Raw genomic sequence first — 22,933 nt, 5'->3', positions numbered from 1 at the left:
CCTTCCTTCTCATTAGGGTATTTTGGGGAGGACTGTTTTGGCAAATACAGGACGAGACACAGAAATTGGAACACCAGCTATTTATCAAACTTTACAGTATTGCTAATTGCCTTTACCCATCAAACCCTTAATTTGGGATTTCCCAATGTTTAATTTTTTTTACATACAGCAACACGGAAGTAATCATTTACTAAAATGAAAAAGTTTATTCATACCAAAATATGTTTTGGATGTTAGATTCTTTAAAATAAGCAGTGTGCATCTAGCGTTGTTACAGAGAAGCTGACAGGAGGCAAGTTGTTTTATTATAGTTATTTAATCATAAAACCGATTTTGGGATATATTACATAGATTCTGAATTGTAGTAAATGACAATCTTGATTTATACGTAGAGTTTTTTTCCACACAGCACCCCACAATAACAACGTGACTTTTTTGGTCCTATTTTTAATACAACTAAAAAAAGTCACATGTACATAAATATTCACAGCCTTTGACACGAAGCTCAGAAAAAAACTTTTCAGCCTTGAGAGGCCTCTAAAGGCTCATTGTAGTCCACCTGTGGTAAACTCAATTCATTGGACAAACCATGAATGTGTTGTGACTGAAAAAAACTTTTGTGGCTCAGCAGGAAATGCTGGTTGGGGGTGTTATTTGATATGGGTCCATTTCAATTGAATGCTGACTTTTGAGTCAAGGGGGACAGGTTGAACAGTGGACTCTGCTCTCAGAATGACTGAAGTGTAGATGAGTCAGGGAAACCAAACTAAAGCCCCCACGCCCTAAGTGTGTGTGTGTGTGTGTGTGTGTGTGTGGGGGGGGGGGGGGGGGGGGGGCGGGGGGGGGGCAAAATATGAATATTGAAATTACAGCTCATAACATATAATTTTAAAATATTTTTTTCAACATTATAAAACATTTTATTTTTAAATTAAATATATAATACAGCATGTAATAAAATAACAAACCTTTACCATGCTAAATTAAAATAATTATGTAACTAAAACAACAAAACTGTTGTAATAACAGCTCATTTTCAAAGTACAGCGTTTCCTCTATATATCACAGTTTATTTGTTGGGGCTTGACTAGATCACAGGTTTTCATTTGCGAACATTACATCATCCATTCTGGGTTTACCTCACTATTTTCTACCATCTAGTAAGTCATACTAGTCAATAAAATCATATTTTTTTTGGGTAGCAAATGGGGAGCAAGTTGAAGGTTTATTCAGACTATGGATAGGTTGGGTTGGGCAGCCTGTAGCTACAGCTACTGAGGTCCTGCACTTTCCATTCCTTTGCTCTTAGACCAGCATTACAGAGCCATCACTCAAAATCAAGGCAATTAAACATCTGTCAAAGCCACCCATTTCACCAGGCAGGAAAAGACACATTTAGATGGAGCGCATCTCTCTGGTGATTCAATGTCCTGTCTAAGTATGAAACCAGACAAACGAGGTCATTCAGCATGGAAATAATGCTTACTGTCTGAGTAGCGTCTGACTTGCAAACAAATTGCGGCAAGTGCAAAAATAACAACAAGGATTATTGGAGCACATTATCTCCCGGATGCCCGTGCAGAGAAACAAAGCTTTTTCCACATATTTTGAACTTCAAAACCATCTCATTCCTTTATCTTGCCACTATTAGGGAAGTGTTGTTATCAGCTCCATTTGATTCCCCCAGGAGCTTCCTACTTTCGCGTAAACTACTCCATTCCTTCTCCCAGCACCTGCTAATGTCTCCATTGCTTCTAATACCTCATCAAATACTACTCCAACATGGACTTCTATATTTACCTCTCTTAGTGTGCTAGCTCTCCTTCTAACACTATTGTTTGTCCATTCTTTATTTGAAATTGTACCTCCACAAATTTTGGCAGAGTGAATACAGTCATGATCCCAAGTAGAAAAAGTAGAGTAAGAATGTTAAAAGGTTAAGCATCTTCAAAAAGATTGCGTTCGACATTCAAGCTGCCATTGTGTACTGAAAGCGAATCTCCTCAAATCAAATGTACCAGCAAATTGTTGGGCTCGTGGACAACCCAAATGCCTGCAACATGGAGTCAAGCACAAGCTGTCGACATTTAAAAGATGCCATCAGGCTTTATCAGCAGACATGTGACATGACATGAATTCCTAACATACTGTACAGAAAGTAGGACTGTTTGAAAGTTTGGGTGTCATGCTAAATATGGACTTTGAAAAGGTGATTGTGTCAGTGTTTATTATTTTAATATTATCAAACATAATTGGACATTGGGTAAAAACTGAAAGCACACCACACTTGAAGGCTGAACAGAATAACCATGACCAATACACTGACTAAACCAGGGGTGCCCATTAACTATATCATCAGCTAGCAGCAGCTTAGAGGGGGCCGTACTCGTCGAAGAGCATGCTAATGCTATCTGACGCCATCCTCAGTGCATTATCAGGGAGGAATGCCGTAAGTTTCATTTTCTTATATTTCACACATATATCACACACGTGAGTATCGATATTAAGCCATATTTTCGTCGTTTAGTTGATAGAAGTACTTCTGGTTTTGCTGATGATGCATTTCCGTTTCCGGGTTTGATCGCGGACGAAAAGAGGCAGACGGCCGCGCATGTGGGCCCCACCTTTAACACTTCTCTCTTATATTTGTCAAAGTCTTTTTAAAAATGGATGCACATAAGTCTAAAAGTGCAGTCTGGCAGTATTTCATTTGGTCAACAACACCAGGGAAGGCTGTGTACAAAACATGCAATGGTGGAATCAGCATAGGAGCAAAATTAACAAAAAACAAAAACACCTCCAACCTGTGGTCTCACGTTAAGGAAAAAAAACACTGCTTTCTGACCAGTGTGCCACTGCACTTTCTGTGCCGCGAGACTTCATTTGCTGTTTGGTGGGAAATTGTCCAATTTCACTTAAACGGTCGTAAGATGATTTATTAATTATTAATTATTTAAACTTATTGTATTATATGATTAATACACAGGGCCAGTACGGGTTCTAGCAGGGCCACCACAATATGGCTCATGGTGGCCCAGGCTCAACATCAGACCATGCTCAAGGCTGCCTTTTGTAACTTGAGAGCCAAAATGCACAAGACATGAACAAAAATGGAACTAGTGTGAAGTAGCTGATATTGTGGTTGTGTGCGTATTGCTGAGCCTTATCTTGCAACCAAAATGTCACATGGTGGAGTAACAGCCCAGACAGCAGTCCTCCACCCCTCCTTTCCTCTGCCCTGACTGCTCTGTGATACATACAAACACACATACATGGACACACACACAGCCTGCAAATACTGTAAGCAGCTACCAAAACAAATTGACTCTCAGCTTACTTTTCAACATCTATAAAACCAATTACATTCATTTTATTTTAAAGAAAATAACGTCAAATGGGAAAATTCAGAAGCACAGATGTAACGCAATACTGTAACAATCCCAGCACAGGAAGACCTTACTTTACATTATCATGCTCACAAACAAGACTACCCGGTACATCTGATATAAGTTAAAATGCCACACAAAGAAACGACTCTAAAAGAGTTTACTGCAAGATGGGTTTGTTGTTGAGGTGAATGTGTCTTTCAACCATTTCAGTGATGTTTTTACAAGCCAATCATTGATCCTAACAAAACAGGACCGTTGCCAGGTCCCAAGGAAACCACTGGGTAAGTTGGCATACCTCCTAATAGCAATAGCATAGAGCAAACTTTCACAACTTGTTTATTGAGACCCAAAAATGGGTCATGAATCCATTACGGTTGGGTCGTGGACAGGTAGCAAAAAAAAAAAAAAAGTGGCTCGTCCGTTTGTGACAGTAAGATGTGACATTTTGAGGTTACGGACAGTACACGATGAACTAGGTTGTGCAGTAGCTAAGAATCCATCGCTATGTGACACAAGAAGAAACACTCAGTTAATGTGTTATATTGCTAACTGTTTTCTATGGTTTCATATTTATGGCAGAGATGTGTTTTTTTATTCAAATATTTGAATCAGTAGTACTGAATGGTAGACGAGTTTATTTTACTGTAATTGTGACAGATACTGTGCTAGCGTAAGTTGCTGATAGCCTGAGGCATGTTCACACTTATGCACAATTTTGTAATATATCACTACCATTACAACTCAACATTGGAACTCTTCTGTAAACTGTACAGCAGGGGTGTCAAATTTATATGATATGTTATGGTCGACTTGCATCACTCACATAAATGTGAGTTTACATAAACACACACAAAAGTTGATTCATGAAGAGTTCATTTTACCTGTTTGCGTATATTTGATTATTGGACACATTTTAAAAGTGTCAACTGTAGCAAAAATGTTTGCAATATCCCAACATTTAAAAAAATAACCCATTTCACAAATGGAAAACATTTGGCAGTTATTGTATTTTGGCAAGTAACAAAGTCTACGCTCATAATCTGCTCTCATCTCTCATGTGACCTGTAAAAAGATGCAGCAGGCCAGAGCTGCAAGTGAAATTCTGGGGCTACGTTTTGTAGAGGAGCGGTATTTAATTATTGCATTCACGTTTGAGGGAAACGCAGTTAGGTTCATCCTCGCCTTCATCGTGCTCTGAAAAACACTTCGAAAACGTAAATATTCTTTCACTGGCGATATTTGAACAATATACAATCTTTGTAACTCTTCGAAAAGTGGGTCGACACTAAGCAATTGCAGGTCTTAGGTCAACAGCAGTTGAGAGCGGCTTGGCGTAGAGTGCGAGCCTGAGAGGAGCACCTTGCACTCAGCTGGCCATAGCCGCCTTAGCAGGACACCGCTAATGTTAGCCACTTTGCCGAGTTAATCATCGCTATAAATAAGCACCTCGTGCAACAAACTGTCCTCGGCAAAGACAGGACCTAATGTGAGTGCTGTCGTTTCCGGACAGATGGCGAGAGGCCGTGGAAATACGAGAACAAAAACTCTCACTCCTTGCTTAGGTCGATTTATCTTTGCAGGTGGAGCCCACTGGCAGCTTAGCTATCGAGCTAGCCCGTCCGGGCTCAAATGTAAGATAATTCAATACGACAGTCTACAAGAATGTTGACAAATAAAGTGACGACAAGGCCAAGGTGTCAGCAACGAAACCCCGTGTGTAGGGGACTTGTCAAATGAGAGGAAGAGTTGTGTACTCACCCCATTAACCAGTCCATGATGCTGTTTGGAGCTAGCTTAGCTTAGGCTAGCTAGTAGGGGATAACGCCAGGAGTCGGAGGCGACCCCCCCTTTACTTTATCCGGCCGAATGCCTCGCTGCCCGGCTTGCCTTGCGTCGCCGAGTCTCGTCGCTCTGCCCGGGGTTCGGATGATTCTCCCCCCGGCCGTCCAGTCAGATAAGGGCGCTCACACTCCGAGTGGACGTCCTTGTGCTCTTCTGCTAGCACGAAGCATGAAGAGGCACTATTACAGGCAGCTGCTCAGCGGGGCAGCTTGGAAGTATTGAGCGACTTTGAGCCGGGGAACCGCACGCAGAGCCGGCTGGATGCGATCGAGGCGAGGGGGTCCGGAGCGGTGCGCTGAATGAACGCTGCCGAGATGCCGTTGGGCAAAAGCCTGTGAGCTCTGTCATGAAAGCTCGGATGAATGGTGCGGTGCTAGCTGACAGCTTGAAGGTCCAGCGACTAGCGAGGCTGCTCGCCGCCGCCGCCGCTGCTGCTGCTGCTGCTGCTGCTTGTCTGCCTGTGAGCCACTCTCACGTCGAGGTCCGGAAGTAAACACAGAGCTGAGTGAGCTGAGCTGAACCGAGCCGAGTCACTCGGATTCTGCCGCTCCTGTGCGCGCAACTCGCGTACGTCTGTGGAACGTTGCAAGCAGTGAAACAAACGTCTAGATCGCATTTGATGCTTTGAAGCATACACCGCACGAGCTTTTTCCATAGCGTGCCTTACTTGACTCATTAGTTTGGGGTTTGTTTTATTGCAAATACTTGTAACCTTGTCATCTTCTGGATTCATCGTGTATAGAACATGCGAAGTTAAATATTGTAAACTGCATCGCTATGAGTATATGTGAAAATGCTGTCAGTAATTTGAAATGCCAAAAAGTGCAATGATTTGTGGCCCGAATTGATATGGGGGCGGGGGAAGAAAGGAGAGATTGGTTCTCGGGAGAAACTGCAAATATGCCACCCTAGTGACTGTTAGCATTTTGGGAATGACGTCAGAGCGAGCGACCTTTGGGAGTGCTATGATCTGATACTCTTGCGTGATTGGGCCATCATAGTTTTTTTTTCTCTCTCCACTACCTCGCCTTTCATCTTTTTGGGGATCATATTTAGGGATGCTTAAATTAACGTTTTGCTCAATTTGCTCTACGTTGCCCCCGTATATTATATTTTATGTCGTTGTTTTTTTCATGTGTTGACTTTGCTTTGTGGTACATACTGTTGCCTTTCATACACACTGAGTGGTTGTCAATTGTAAACGCCCGCCCCAATAAGTAGGCTAATAATATCATTTATACAAGTGGCTCTGTCAGGATTCAGGAAAGGCGTCCTCATGAAAACTGCCAGATAAATCACGTGAGTGACTCGCTGTGGCGACCCCTGATGGATCAAACCGAAAGTGGCAACGGTATTATGTGCCGATATGAGGTCCTCATGGTCAGTCACAATTTGTCTGCAGTTTTATCGGGACTGGTTACTAGGGACTGAAGTGGCCAAAAGGTAGACAATTAACAGCCCTGTTCACCAACATGCAGAGTTATGTAAAATTTAGGGTTCAACATACATGTTTCGAAATGTGTGAGGAAGGTGGCATGTGTGCAAACGACTACAAACAAACAAAATAAGCATGGGGAGAATGCATACTCTACATTGGAAAACTGTTGTTTTCAAAAATTGACTTGACATTCACATTCATTTTGCGTGCACAAATTCATGTAATTGACACGCTTATTTGCAAAAATAGATTTTGCACGCAAAAAAAAAGAATTTGGGTGCGTCAGCCTTAGTTAATGATTCCTTTCAAAGCGTGGAATCAAATTGCATCATCTAGTCAATGTTGACATTTGAAGGCATTCGAGTGCAGCTATAGCTGTTATACTTGTTACGTTGTCTTATACTGTAGTTCTGACCTAAAGCAATGTTCTCTTCTATGGTGACCAAATGATTATGTATTTGTACAGGGTTCCCCCAAAGTCTTGATACATAGGACTGCAAAGAGGCATACAGAATTTTCAACAAACTGCATTTTCAATTTATAATTCTATCCAATAAATTCACATTGCCGCCAATGTCTTATGTGTCATGACTTTAGCAAAATTCTGAAATACTGTATAATTTTACATTGTTTTGGAGTTTCCACTGTGTATCATGATGCTTTTGCATTCTTTGAAGACAAAAATATGTGCCTCATACTTAGAGGTAAAAATGTATGCCTAATAAAAAATATGTTCTCTATTTTGTAATCACTTTTTTTCAGGAGGTCATCCGCGTCCTACAAACTACCTGTGCATGCTACTTTCTTCTCTCTCCAATTGCATTATATCATGGCATCTATGCAAAAACAAAATAACACAGATTAAACACTGTATGCCTAATGGAGCCAGTAATGCCTTTGTCTATCTTAGTGAGCTTCCTTGTGGCATTCATCACAATCAAACAAGTCCCAGCAAAATGTCAGTGAATGCCATATTTCTTCTTTGGAAGGCATCCATGTGCACTGACCTCTCGCTGTAAAACTGTGGAGGTGGCAGGCACTTCCAGTAACTTCCAGTTATATGATCATAAATGAGCTCACATACAGGCCGCGGTCCAAAAGAATAAACCATGTTTTATGTCTTTCATCATAAGTAACAGTGGATCCACCTGCTAGACTTCTCTCAGACAGATGAACATCATCAGTTAAAACAGAAATCCCTGTAAAATGTTCCATAGACATTTGTAATTGAGGGCTAGGAGATCAGCATGAGAAAATGCATGCAGTGCATAATGCAACCCCATCAAACACTATTTTCTTTTTTTTGTTTTTGTATACTGTGCAATTTTTGAATAATTTATGTACAATATCACCAGTTTCAATTAACATTGATAGCACATCATCAACAGAAGCTCCACTATGGTAGTTTGAAATATTGAATGAATACAAAGCTATTGCAGCTGCCTCTAATATTTAAGTTACGTTATTTGCTGTAGCTTCCACAAACACATGATTTAGCTCAACAGTATACATTGATTTTCTTTGTGTTATCCCTCCAGTTTTAGGGTACATAAATAAACAACCATTCACAATAACAGTAAATTGGTGATAAAGGTCGTTGCCAGACAGCGGGAAATTCTTGAATCAACATTATATGCAAGTTGTTGGAATGAGGGATGAAGTTGGGAGTGCCTGAAGAAAACCCACACAAGGTCACATTTGACAAAAGGGACAAATATTTGTATCTGTACTGCCTGTGCTTCTTTTGAATTGAAGCTGATTGAATTCTTCTGAAGAATCAGAAATATGAAGGGCAGAGACAACATGCTTGACCTCTCGACTGTGAGGCCCGCATTGTGGAGAAGGTAATGCAAACGCTATATGTTATGCTTTTGAAATTATTTTATAGACATCTACATTTACTTTTGTAACTTTGAGCTACAATGCTATTATTTAAATACGTACATAAATTAAAAATATATTTTAGCACGTCTAAATGGATGGATGACATAACTAAAAAATGAGAATTATGCGTTAAAAAAATCGCATGTAGGGTGATTCTATATATTGCCACGTGATGGCAGTGTTGGGTAACATGTTCACAACCACTTGGTGTCGGGCCTGCTATTTAGTCTGCTTTACAGGGTCCCAGTGATGAAAACTTGTAAAAGGCAGTAGGCAACGTCTATTTCTAAGCACAGGCACAGCTTATGAACAAATAGTCCTCCACAAACGTTGAGAGTCGAACCACAAAAGGCAAAGCATTAAAAAAAAAAAAAATGCCCAAAAATATAAGCAGTCATGATGGATGACTTCAAGTACAACTCTGAAAGTCCAACTCCGTGGATCTCTCACTTATTTAGAGTCTAAAGAATTCGTTTGAACCCCTCAGGGGAAATTTAGATTTAGTTTTTCATAGTTGTCTCCAATGTTTCACCAATGAGTTGTGATATGTTATGATATGTTATGAAATGGCACACATTTCATAACAAAAGGCAAAGCATTAAAAAAAAAAAAAATGCCCAAAAATATAAACAGTCATCATGGATGACTTCAAGTACAACTCTGAAAGTCCAACTCCGTGGATCTCTCACTTATTTAGAGTCTAAAGAATTCGTTTGAACCCCACAGGGGAAATTCAGATTTAGTTTTTCATAGTTGTCTCCAATGTTTCACCAATGAGTTGTGATATGTTATGAAATGGCACACATTTTGGACTGGTTGCCACACAGATACTAACAACTATTCTCACTCACAACAATCAGAGTTATGGCCAAGTATTCAATTCCATCAAGCTGCCTCAGTTCCCAAGTGCATATACGTTGCATTAAAAACCAAAACGTGTACGGTGTGCAGGAGTGTCCTTGATCAGGTATGAAGCTTCCACCGAGCTTTGTTTACCAACTGTTATTTTGTTTCCAGAGGGCCGGGTGTCACCACAGATGTGCCCACTGTGGGAAATATAGCCTGCCTCTGGTCAGGTGCTCCTTTTAGTAAGTCAAGGTCACTTCCTGAAATCCATCCTCTTGTCAATAATAGGCTGTGTATGTGTGTGTGTGTGTGTGTGTGTGTGTGTGCTTGTGTGTGTGGGGGGGTCGATATTTCCCCATTCCACAACGTCCAACTTGATGCTGAAAAGAGAGATGCTACTGAGTTCACATGGTTATAAGGTTGTTGATTTAGTTTGATACAAATTGTATGAATGTAGTTCAATAAAAAGCCATTTGACTGCTAGTTCTACATGACATTTAATTTTTTATCTCATTCAAATAAGATATTGGCAGGTTAGTTTCATTAATGTTTGTATCAGTTCAGTTGGGGAACTACAGAAATAAAAATCAGTTTGTCAAGTAATGGAATGGGAGAATCTGTCTGAAAGCAAGTTTGGCATTGATGAGTGCTTGATGTCTGAGGCATATATTTTTTCTCAAAACATTTTGGTAAACTCTAATCATTTGACTTTGGAGGGTCAGCTGTATGCTGTAAGACAACCCTTTTTAATATGAAACAAAAATTTGATTTGATTTATTGAACATATAAACAATGAATATGTAAACACACATTTCATCAAAATAAACACAACCTAAAAAAAGATCAATACATATTAATTATGAAAAGTATAGTTTTATTTTCAAAGGAGTAGGAAGACCTTAAAATCTTACAAAAATGTATCAAGTCCTACCCCCTTGTTTTCTATAAATAAAAGACATTAACATGTATATAACAATAATAAAAATAGGAAAATCATGTGATCCAGTAATAGCATATAGAAAAAAAAAGAAATATCTGTTATTGATGGAAGAGAGGATGAAGCATGAAGGTATTGTACAGTTATTTGGGTTTCGTTTTGTTGGTATTTTTGTAGCTTTGTATTTTTTGACATCTTTTTAAACATACTAAGAGATTCACACATTTTCCGGCGTTCTGTAAATACAACTTACAATTACATTATCTGATTTCTCAATATGTATTTCTGTAGTTAAATACTCCATTATGTTTGGGATTGGATATGTCAGACTTTCGATCCTGTTAGTCCTTGGAGTTTTGTCAACATAAAGCACGACACTACCTCCTCTCTTGTTCCTTCTGTTCGCTGTGAAAACTTCATATCCGTCGAGTTCGATGTTGCTTGTTTTTTCATCGTCAAGTTTCAGATATTTGTATTATTTGGAAGTTATTTATTTTGCGCAAAAACTCTTTGATTTTTGATGTATTTTTGTCGAGACGTCTACAGTTTAAGTATATAATGGAGAGGGTGTTCCATTTTTATATTTTCGTCTAACCGTTCTTCAGTGTAATAGGTTTGATTTGCATATTTTAGCCAGGCAGGACTTCTAGAGGAAGACCAAAGAGGACATTTATAGATGTAGTGAAAGAGGACATGAAAGTAGTTGGCGTGAGAGAAGAGGATGCAGGAGACAGGCTTAGATGGAGGCAGTTGTTTTGCTGTGGCGACCCCTGAAGGGAAAAGCCGAAAGAAGTAGAGGAAGTAAAAAGTCTTATCTTCACCATATTTAAATCTTTTTAAGTTGATGACCTCAGGATATGGATTTGCCATTTTATTTAATTTTGTCATCTCTGTGTGTTGTGCAGCAGTGGTCCACAATATATATATATATATATATATATATATATATATATATATATATATATATATATATATATATATATATATATATATATATATATATATATATATATATATATATATATATATATATTTGACTTTGTAAGGTTAAACTGTCAGAAAATGTTCTTGATGTGTGTGTATGTTTGTGTGTGTCAGACTTTTGCGTGACTGCAAGCCACACTGAATCAGACAATGTGACACCCAAATTTCCACGCTACAGATTGAATTTAGATATTTTTTCTCTTTGTCAAAGCGTTTCAAAATAACCAGAGGGCCATCTGAAAAACACCCAATTGTACACTCAAATGAACACTGGCGTAACCATAGCTCTGCAGCTGCAGGTATCGACTGTGGGGTGACTAATGTGATTTATTCATAGCTGGCAGCGGTGAATCAAATAGCCATCAGCAGACATTAAAACGGAGACACCCAACATAATTCTTGCATGAATAATACATGCTTGATGGCTCAGAAGATTATGGGAATGTTTCAATATGACTTTGCAAAACACGAGCTTTGTTGTTTAAATGAACTTTTTTACAGCAGTCATTTAGACAAATTTGAACCAGTTCATAGACAGAAACAGTTTTCAATAGAGCATGACACTTGCACACACACAAATACACATCAGCAAAAGAAGGAACAATTACATTTTTGTGACAATGAGGGGAAAAGGTGCCAACACTCAGGACTACTGTGCAATGAACTCATGTTTACCGTGGAGTGCAGCTACACTCCACATCCATTACCTGTGATATACTGAAACCAATGAAAAACGTTTGGAAACAATTGTTTTATTACCTCACATGTAACTTTAAAAAACATTGAAACATAATAACCACACTTTAAAAAGGATTATTTGTTGCAGTTATTGTTCTCTTACTATCTAGAAACGGGATCTCGTTAAATCAATAAAAATAAGACCTTTTCACAGTTTTCCAAAATAGTACTGCACTCTTGCTCCAAGCTGTTTATTTGCTACTTCAGGTTCATTGTAAGGCTGACACATTACAAGAGATAAACACACTGTATTTTTAAACACCAGCATTTTTAACCATAGCACAAAAGCATAAAGCATATACATAGCTAACCAAGCGCTCACATACAATGTGAAACTCCTTTGGAGAATGGAAATTATCTTAGCTATGCCACAGCTATTACGATAATTAAAAACCTTATACTGAGTATACAGCAAAAGATAATTTACTGCAGCAAATTACTGAAAAGCTCAGTGCGACCCGCAGGTGACGGATCAACGCGGTACCCCCTTGAAGTTTGGATCTCTTCTTCAGTAAAACCACTTAAAAAACTATCACTGAAAAACTTTGAGTCTTTGATGGAGTCTTTCTGTGTTTAGTTTGCTTGTTCGCCCCATGTTTGTGTAGGGCGAGACTTAAAATCCCGCATGTTTTGTTCATTTTAGACTCTTCATTGATTATAGGTGTTAATGGTCAATCTGAGTTTACGTTGTTGTTTTTCTCTATACTGTAGACTGAATAGGCAAACATTTGTTTTAAGTACTGTAAATGTAAACCAAACAGAATTGTTAAAATATTGCACTGCACAGTTGTTTATGTATTCAAGTAGCCATATGCATTGTTTCCCTCAAAATAAAACAACAGGGAACTTCCACATGCCTTCTTGAAAATATCCCGGAAGTGGGGCTGAATCACAAAATGTCTTCAGGCGCATTTTCAGAAAGAGGCAGATAACAACACTTGATGGGTGGTCAGGCGCTCTGGTGACCAAATTATTTGTATGCCAGCGATTAACAAACAACATTTCCATGACAGAAGATTAGATATTTTTGGAGGATTGAAAAAAAATGTGTTGCTCTTCAAAAACATACCTTTTTAGATGAACTAAATTTCCCCTATCTTAGCATATACAGTACATGTGTTATTTACTGTTAGCAGCCTGATCTCATCTAATGGATTTAGTCTACCAATAATAACCACACAATACACAATGACGACGATAATGTCCATTTGCATGACTGTATATGGCACCACAGAGTCTGTCCATTTCTGCGTCGATACTTCGCAGAGTGTGCGTTGTTGTGTATGCTCGTGTCACCCCCGGCTCCACACTGACGGCTGATGTGCGTGTTTATGAGTCAGCCTTAGCCACATTAGTCATGTCTGCAGACTATGCAGTACCTGGCTCCAGCACAATCATCTCAGGGAGAAGGTGGCTGGAAAGAGGCAATTTCTTGATGCAATGCAGACAAGAGTGCAGGCACGAAGGAGGGCAGGATGGAAAAAAGAACACAGAAGGAATGGTGCACCATAGACACCATCCACTATTGAGGCTTTTCAAAAAGGGGGAGAGCAAGCACTCATGCCCCTGGCACATCAAATGGCGAATAACAAGCGGAACAGTAAAAACATGCTGTTTTAATGCTGTAAATGTTCCATGGCGATTCAATCCGCTCCATGTTTTGTCTTTCAAGCAGATCAGACGTGAACCACTGCCATCCAGAAGCAACATGAGATAAATAGCTTGCACGTGGCTAAAGGTTCACAAATGATAGGAGACCGAGCAGTCGATCATCAGACAAGATTTGCTGAGTATCATCTACAGGCCATCCAATGTGAGAAAAAATTAAAATCTCCACGCTAGCACATGAAATTTAAAGATGATTGACAACAATGTAATGACAATCTAAGAAAAATAAATAAAAAAAACAATTAAAAACCTGTCACATCTTTAGGAATGTTAACCATGATAGGAGTATCTTGAAACTCACACGTTTCACTTTATACATTCTTAGAGTCAAGCTAATATCTGTCTTGACATTGTTATGTTCAATACACCCTCATCAGCATTTATACACTATTTCAATTTGTATTACAATTATAGAAATTGCACATTCAAAAGTAAAGTAACATGTTAATTTTCATAAGTGTTGAGATAAATTGTTTTATCATCATTAAATCTCAGGATTACTAGTGCTTAACTTGTTTTTTACCCTCACAGAGAAGGGCAAGTTAAAAAAATGATATATGTTTAAAATATGTTCTATGCCCCCCCATGTCGATACACAGTATTCGCTGTGGCAGACCCCTGAGATAGATAAACATAGGTAGATTTCTCTGCTTAATCCGAATTCCACTAATTCAATATTATTCAGAATACCATATTTTTTTTCTTAACTGCCTCTACAAATGTATAAACAATTGAAGCACTGTTAATTGCGGCATCTAATGACAACAAAACAGTACACCTTAACGCTGACGAAAAAGAACATGTTACTTTGCTTTTGAATGTGCATTAAGGCATGCTGATTTGAGACAACAGAATGGCAAAGATGGCGTCAGCACTGACGCATTCACCTGAGGGATGTGGTTTTGAAGGTGCAGACGCTGAGATATAGGATACATACTGCAGCGTGCACAGTTGCTGACTAAAATAGCAGTGTCTGCACATGTTCAGATGTGTGTGTTTTGACCGGGGCACACAGTGCTGATGGAGCTGATACTGGGAGAGATACAAAGACAGAAAGAGGCACTTATAGAACTGTAAAGCAGCCAACTGAGAAGTGCTACTGACATTTTACACGCTAACAGGCGATAGACCAACAACAAGTTCCATTCATGGATATTAAGAATCTTCAATGAAGCAATGAACCACTGGTCTATAATATGGAATCGCTTTGCGCTGGCAGTATAGTAAGTGAAGGACTACACACAGTTGAGTGTATGAATTGGCTCAGTTCAGTTCACGACTTTCACAGTAAGAAGCCTGCCGGTCTCCTGTGGCATGAACATCAAGCAATAGAGTAACACCATGAAAATAACTTGTTAAACTCCAATGCGGTACAGTGGCTAATTGGAGAAAGCCGGAGAATTTACATCGCCTCCCAGTCTAGTTGCTCATACATGTTATACACTGTTATAAAACTGAAATTATGTATTTGAATGCCAAACAGTTTAATGCAACTCACCCCCATCCATCCATCCATCCATCCATCCATCCATCCATCCATCCATCCATCCATCCATCCATCCATCCATCCATCCATCCATCAGCTACCACTTTATCCGGGGCTGGATTGCTGGGGCAGCTGCTGCTTGAGCAGGGAAGCCCAAACTTCCCTGGCCACTTCATGGGCTTATTTTTTATTGATTTTTTTTTTTTTTTTTTTAATAGGATGACTGAGGTTTTGTTTTATATCTTTATTTATATAGAGATGGCAGGGATGAAGAAGGTTTAATTTCTTCGGGGGAGCGATGGAAGTGATATTTGGTTTACGGAGCAACCGGCCGACAATAAATGAGTAAACTTCCAAAAAGACTGACCGAACAGATATAAAAGCGGCCAGAACAGTCATATGTTTATCCAGTAACAATAAGGACCATCAGCACTCATAATCATTATTTATTGTACATACTGTACTGTACTCTTTTATGACATTTCTCTTTGATAGCATGCTGTAAATTGTTTGACATGGAAAATGTGTTCCTTGACTCAAGCAAGTTTGAAAAAACTGCGTTAAAAGTGATGAACTGAAACACTAGATGGCAGTAGCAAGTAAAGTAAACGAATAAAAAAGAACTACATTTTCGTTTGTTTCTGAAAGCGTCTAAATCATCTAAAATGTGCATAAATCTTGTGAAAATGTCTGCCTGCTCCCTCTCTGTTAGCGCTCAGCTCCAGCCAGGAAGCAGCGTGAGCCTCGAGTCGCCTTTCTTTGTTTTTCTCGTGATTTGCCAGTCTAGACATCCCCTCCAGTCTGCTTGGACCATACACATACGCACACACACAGGTGGCTATGACAACACTAACCGCATCAAAACGGATTACCTGAGGTTTGCGCAACCGAGCCAAAGAAGGATTGTTTCCTGTGCCACACACTCCACACACAAATACATGCATGCACGCTAACCGCTGCACTCTATGCATCTGCTCTATCCACGATATATGCAACACTGAGTAAGCTTGCCCAATTTAATGAGATGTAAAACAAGCACGGTTCGAAGTGCTTTTTACTCTATATTGACGTGATTATTGTATTTTATATTTATCAGAGCAGTATGAAATAAATGTAATCAGAACATATCACAAACAGGGCGGAATGATGAAATAAAGGTCAAGGGTATGATGGACAGTTCTGAAGTGCTGGGATTAAGATTTTGGCTTTTGCCTTTCTGTGTGGAGTTTTATGATGTTTTATGATGGTTTTTTGATCTGCTGTGGTATTTGTTTTTAGTAATGTGTTTTTGCTTTCTTGTTTGAAATTAATTTTCTTTGTTTGATTCATTGTGATCACTAATTTCGTAGTGTGCATTGTCTGTTGTAGTGTTTTTTTGTTTTTTGCCCAAGATTAATGCCCTTCTTCTTTGGTCACTCTTTTGTTTGCAGTTTTTGAGTTTGCTGTTGGGATTCATCTTATGTAACATTTTTTGTTTGGTGATGATTTATTTTGCTTTCTTTTGATTGTTATTTTTGCTTGTATTTTTGTGTGTGTGTGTTTCGTCTTTTAATGTGTGTTTTGGTTTTGGTTTGCAATTTGGGGGGATTTTTTGTATGGGATTTTCATGTGTTTATTTCATTCTTTGCTATGTGTTTTTGCTTTTTTGTTGGCAATGACATTTCTTGTTTGTTTAGTAAATTGTTGCTTTAATTTGTACTTAAGTACGGTGAAAAAAACAAAAAAAAATAAGCAAACAAAAAAGGTAATCGCAAACAAAAAACAAAAACACCTTACAAGAGAGGAGCACACAAAAAAGAAGCCAAAAAGAAAAAAAGAAACAAACAAGAAAAAGAGCAAAGAAGAAAGAAGCAGACAAGAAAAGATGCAAGCAAGAAAAAGGGAAGCAAACAGAATAAAGAAGCATGAGGGAAAAAGGAACCAAACAATAAACAGGAGCAAACTAACTTTCCCTAGCAGAAGTAGTAGGTGTGAGTGCCAGTGTGGACCCACTCCTGATTGGAGGAGAAGGTGCTAATCTCGTTTGCTTCTTTTTTCTTGTTTGAGTTTTTTTGTCTTGATTGCTTCGTTATTCTTGTTAGATTCTTTTTTTTCTTGATTTTCCTTTTCCATGTCCGGCAAAGCTTTTCCGGTGGTTGTTGCAATGTAAATACAAATACTAGCACAAATACTGCCACATGTGGCACAGTATTCTTCATCAACAAAATGAAAAGGAGCACAGGTAACATTGTTGAGGTAGTCTGTCTCTTTTCAAACACAGGCTCCCAGACTTATTCCCATGTGTTTTCGTCATATCCCTTCCAGGTCTGGCATTATACTGTAAACTTCTGCATCACAACAACATTGTCTCATCCACATACAGTACGGGGTGCACGCTCAAGACATTGCTCTTGTTTTCACAAATTCATACTTTTCTGCCTGTTAGTACACCAGCCTGAAGCTCAACACATTCCTAAGGCATTCCAGACATTTTTCAATGCAAAAAGGACTTAGAACTATTTAGAATAAGGGGTGAAGAATTACTCACTTCTCAAAACTAAACCTATTGTAATCAAACCAAATTGACAACAGGAAATTGAAAACTGGATGTCCCCATAAGAGCCCTCAGCTATGAGGTGGATGTATTTCTTTTTTTCAAACCACCCTTGGGTAGGCAGAGCTATGAGTTTGTGTGTGTGTGTGTGTGTGCATGCACGTATAAGTGTGTGAACATGCACCTATGTGTGTGTGTGTGGTTTCATTCATTTCTTTATTTTGGGGTGGGGTACATGAGTCGTGCTGTAAAGTGTCCAAGTGCCTACTTCACTGCATAGATTTCAAGCGTCCACCTCCTGGACAAGCAAGTCAGACTCTTCCCAGGTGAAGTTCTGTGTCCTATCTGCTGCCACGTCTGGACTTGCCACGCGAGCAATTGGAGCAGGTTGCTTTGACAACCAAATGGCACAGGCAGCCTCAGTCGACCTGCACTAAGTCTCGTCCAAGTCTACAAGAGTGCCAAATGTGTGTCTGGCCCTACTACTAGCACACTTGGGCCAGACTTGCGCATCAGCGTGAAAACAGGTTCCATATAATTCAGCACTGGAATATTTACTTAATGAATGGCTTCATTTAGGATGGAGGTGAGCCATAAAATTGCAAAATGACTAAGATTTGGGCTAAAAGATCGAACATGAGGAGGGAGAAAATTGTTTTTTTTAAATTGTGACATTAAGTTCCATTTCCATAATGAGTCCTAGTCTCAATGTATACTTATCCCATGCTGTAAAAGTACAAAATGTTATGCGAGAATGAACCAGAATCTATTAAAAAGCATTCCAGGAAGTGAATTCTTATTAAACACAAAATACAATAATCAAACATTTTCTTTTTGTTATACGCTGCCCCACTAGTCCAAACAAAGTATTCTGATTAATATTGTATTTGATGAATACATTTGGATTTTTGTCACTAAATTGCGTGATTTCATATTGGTTTCTGTATGTGTAATTGTGGCAATGGCGTCTTCAGGTTTGTGTTCAGTATGTTTTTATTTAGTATGTAGCCGCTTATCCTCTCTAGGTTTGCAAACTTGCTGGTGTTCATCCCAGCTGTCTATGGGCAGTAGGAACCCTGAACTGGTTGCCAGCCAATTGCAGGGCACACAGAGATGAACAACCATTCACGCATCTGATCACACCTAAGGAACATTTAGAATGTCCAATGTACCTGTCAAGCATTTTTTGGCGTGTGGGAGGAAGCCAGATTGGCCTGAGAGAACCCACATGGGCATTTAAAGGAAAACTGGTGATACAAGATGGTCATCAGGGATCAGGAAAGACTTCAATTAACTTATCATGTTTGCTTTTGAACTGAGGATTACAGAATCACGAGAAAGCAATTCCACACAACAAGACCAGAGTCATGATTCAAAACCTGAACTGAAATGTGGGGGCTGACAAGCTAACCATGCTGCCCTTCAAAATGTTTTTGTGGCAGTAATCTACAGTGAGAAAAACCAAGACTGCTTCAACTTGCTTGAAAGCCTATTGGGACTCAGAGCGGAGGTGTTCGTTTGAAGGGACCGACGCAGACAAGGCGGGCACAGAAGTACTTCCAGGCTTCCTGACTCAGGGTTAAATTAGGACAAGAGTCTTCCATGTGTAAACAGTGCCAAAAAAAGTCCTCCCCTAGTGGCGCATGGAAACGCGTGCAATTCAGCGCTGACGCCACTTCAGAGAAGCACACATGAAAGACACGTAGAAGAAGAGAAAGTGGGTGAAACTATGTTAAGTAAAGTGCACATGTGTGCAAGTGGAAAAGAGTGCTGGTGTCCCGCTGACGTAACACTCGTTAAGTGTTTCCATGCAGGAGGCCTGCCAGGAAGGCGTCAGGCCGCCCCTCGGCATGGACTTGTCTGGTAGCAATCATCGGCTAGTGTGAGGGGCAACATTCACACATGCACGCACATGTCCGGGAGCGCGCCAACCAGCCGCACATTGAAAAGAGCTGTCTTCCCTGCATTTAATGTGCATTGGGCTCGCAGTAGTGTATATGCAATCCACATGGAAGCAAAAACAAATCGACATGTGGAGGGAATTTCACACGACATGGGCTGCGCACAAACACTAAAGCCGCAGTACAAGAAATACAAAACAAATTAGTCATTAAAAAAGAGACAAGGGTGGGCAAAGCGGAACACTGTTGCGTCCCACAGAGTAATACCGATCTATTAAGAGGCGGTGCGCGGAACAAGCCTTCGCTCAAGCACAGGACGAGAACGCATACCAAATGTCAACAGTGATACCGGGTGACTATATAAAAGTCTTTCCTTTAGAACCAACTCGCGTGAGCAGCGTAGAGATGAGGATTCTGGGTGACAAGGTACATCCGAGGCTCAGAACTGCTGTTAACATACATAAGTGTCTTCACCATCAGAAGCAGTGCTTAAAACACAAAACGACGAATCTTATGCAGGAAGGGCTGACAAAAAGAGCGTGCAACTCCCTGACATGTTTGGCTTCAGAGACACCCACTAGACAGGTGCCTCTCACAGGGGTTCAGAGGGAGGCCGGCATAAGGAGTCAAGCACCGTGTGCAGTTCACATTCAAGAACACGGGGCATGAACAGGGGCCAAACACACAAACAAAGATGGTGAGGTTGGGGAGTACCATAAAGATCAAGGGGGAGGATGTATAGGAGACAAAATAGCAAAAAGTGCGCCAGGGCATCTGTCCCAGGAACCCATGACTTCCATCAGAAGGCAAAAAGATCAACCTCCGCCCAGCAAAAATTGAGTCCATATTGTGAGTACTACCTTTGAGTGCTGGCACCACTCCCCTGGCGCCGGAACTCTGTGGGACAAAAGGTCCGCCACCAGATTCTGAATACCCGGAGGGTAGGCTACCCGCAGACTGGCCAGGTGGGAGGCAGGCCACTTGAGAAGGTGTTGGGTGACTAGCAGCAATTTCACGGACCTTGTCCTGCCCTGATGGTGGAAAACCGTAGAGGCGTTGTCCGATCGGACAAGAACGTGCCGATCCCGAAGGAATGGCAGAATGTGGGTGACAGCCAAATGACCTGCACGCAGTTCCAGGTTGTTAATGTGGTCGGCGGTGTCCAGCGCAAACCGACTTTCCCGAGCAAAGTTATGCTGCCAAACAGAACCCCAGCCTGAGAGACTGGTGGAGACCACTTCCCAAATAACCGGCACTACCTCAGACCGACTGCCTGCCGTCACAAAAGATCGCCGGCGCCATGGGGCCAGCGAAAGAAGGTTTCGGTGCCGATGCCTCTTGACGTTGTTTGTGTGTGTGGGGTCTGGAGGGGTACCAGCGGAGCAAAAGTCACTTGACGATGGCACAACCGGAGAAGAGCGAGGGTCTTCAGTAGCATATCTCTTAGGGAACCGCAAGGAACTTGTGTCCCCATACTGGTGTCCCCGTAGTGGGGCACAGTAAGACACAGCAGAAGGAACACAAAGTGGACAGGAAACAGCAGAAGCGCAGTTGCGATCTGAGTGACCGCTCCAGGGTCTCCACTGCACCTTAACCAAAAAACATCCTAGGAACCACAGGGAGGTCACAAAGGACTCACTTAAAGGACCCAGTCATTGAGGACAGAGGCACGGAAAGGAGAAGGTGTGAATGCACACCATGTAGGTTATTGCACGCCCATAATACCTCAACATGAGGGAAAAAGCTTACAGACATGCTCAACCAAAAGACAAGACATACTCCATTTTGCCTTTCGGTGCCACAGCCCGGGTAGCGACCAAAAGGTGAGAGATGGAGTTGCCAAAGCGAGCCGAGCGCACTCAAGCATTATAGGCCTTCGTAGAGAGGTCAACTGCCTTTTACAATATACTGTATGGTCACTCAGTGTTACTATTGATATTTTGTTAGTATGCATTCTCGTCCTATGCTTGTGTGAAGGCTTATGCCGCGCTTTAGACACTGCCTCCGGTGGTCTGGAGGGGCGAAATTGAACTGCATCTGTCAGAAAATGCACTATACACTACATGGCCGGTACGGGCCACATAGCTCAATGACCTCACACATGTCCAAACTCATCCCGTTCTTTCATCCCCCAGAGGCAACTGTTGTTCACACATCACCTGATGTGAACGCAAACACCAAACTTCCCACTGACAGTGGGAATGAGGAAGAAGGTTGAGTGCAAGGACAGTGGGGAATAGTCTTAAACATCTTCAATGTGTTGGGACTTAATTGAGGAAGTAGTGTAACGCTAACCGGACAATGAGTCAGTGACCCCAGAGTGACACAAAGGAACAAGTCATCAGAAATACCTCTGTCCCTTCAATCTGTAATGACTTTTTTTCTAATTCGTACAATAAAAAAATTACCAATGCAATATCACATCAATTAAATAGAATATCTATCTGCTTATCCTCACTAGGGTCGCAGGCTTGCTGGTGCCTATCCCAGATGACTTCGGGCAGTAGGCGGGGATCACCCTGAACTGGTTGCCAGTCATTCGCAGGGCACACATGGACGAACAACCATTCATGCACCCAATCACATCCAAGGACAATTTAGAGAGTCTAATACACAAGTGGTTCTCAACCTTTTTTCAGCGATGTACCTCCTGTGAAATATGCTATCAGTCAAGTACCCCTTAACCAGTGCAAAGCATTTTGGGGTTTAAAAACAAAACAAAACATGCCATTAGTGTCTGATTTGTTTTCGACCCTTTCAGACTTAATTTGTATTAGTCCAAAAATGTTATTAAAAAAACGTAACAATTATTCATATATATTTTTCCACTCCCCCCAAAAAAGACAACAAAAATGAACAATATTAAGTGTCAGACGTGGTCACAAAAATAAATCATTAACTTAATGATCAATAAAGATTTGTCCACACAAAATAATCAACATAAAAAAGCGTCTGTTCTCAAAAAGAAATAATGAATAAATATTCATCCACAGAAAAACATTCAACTTAATGTGTCCTCTTTTGGGATCATAGAGATGTGTTCACAAAAATAAATCATACAGGTAACGAGCGGTGGCACGTGACAAGTTGAGTCGAACCACTCTCGTATGAGGAACAATCTGTTTTTTTTACAACAATGAAATTGAATAACGTACTCAACATTTGTCTATGAACTTGTATTTTCCTGAAACAATTCATTTAATAAATATTTTTGCATGTTTGTCTCTAGTACCCCCTGAAGTTCCTTCAAGTTCCCCTATTTGAGAACCACTGTACCATGAATATTT

The 22,933-nt window shown here is 40.4% G+C and overlaps 1 protein-coding gene and 1 long non-coding RNA gene across 2 annotated transcripts in view; one reads left to right on the top strand and one right to left on the bottom strand.

The window, feature by feature from the left end:
- Nucleotides 1-5,812, bottom strand: part of mob2a (MOB kinase activator 2a) — a 65,137-nt gene extending 59,325 nt beyond the window's left edge. The window contains exon 1 of the mRNA XM_088417750.1: nt 5,148-5,812. Within this exon, the coding sequence (XP_088273876.1) occupies nt 5,148-5,164 (17 nt within the window). The 5' untranslated portion in view covers nt 5,165-5,812. The remainder of the gene's footprint in view (nt 1-5,147) is intronic.
- LOC148422048 (uncharacterized) lies at nt 2,385-22,866 on the top strand. Its single transcript, XR_015865948.1, has 2 exons — nt 2,385-2,449; nt 22,108-22,866. It is a non-coding gene; the product is annotated as an uncharacterized LOC148422048 (long non-coding RNA).
- The last annotated feature ends 67 nt before the right edge of the window (nt 22,867-22,933 follow it).

This window comes from Hippichthys cyanospilos, chromosome 6 (genome assembly GCF_059441005.1).
Source record: "Hippichthys cyanospilos isolate Australia breed blue-spotted pipefish chromosome 6, RoL_Hcya_1.0, whole genome shotgun sequence".
NCBI lineage: Eukaryota > Metazoa > Chordata > Actinopteri > Syngnathiformes > Syngnathidae > Hippichthys > Hippichthys cyanospilos.
This window is presented reverse-complemented; position numbering and strand designations above follow the sequence as displayed.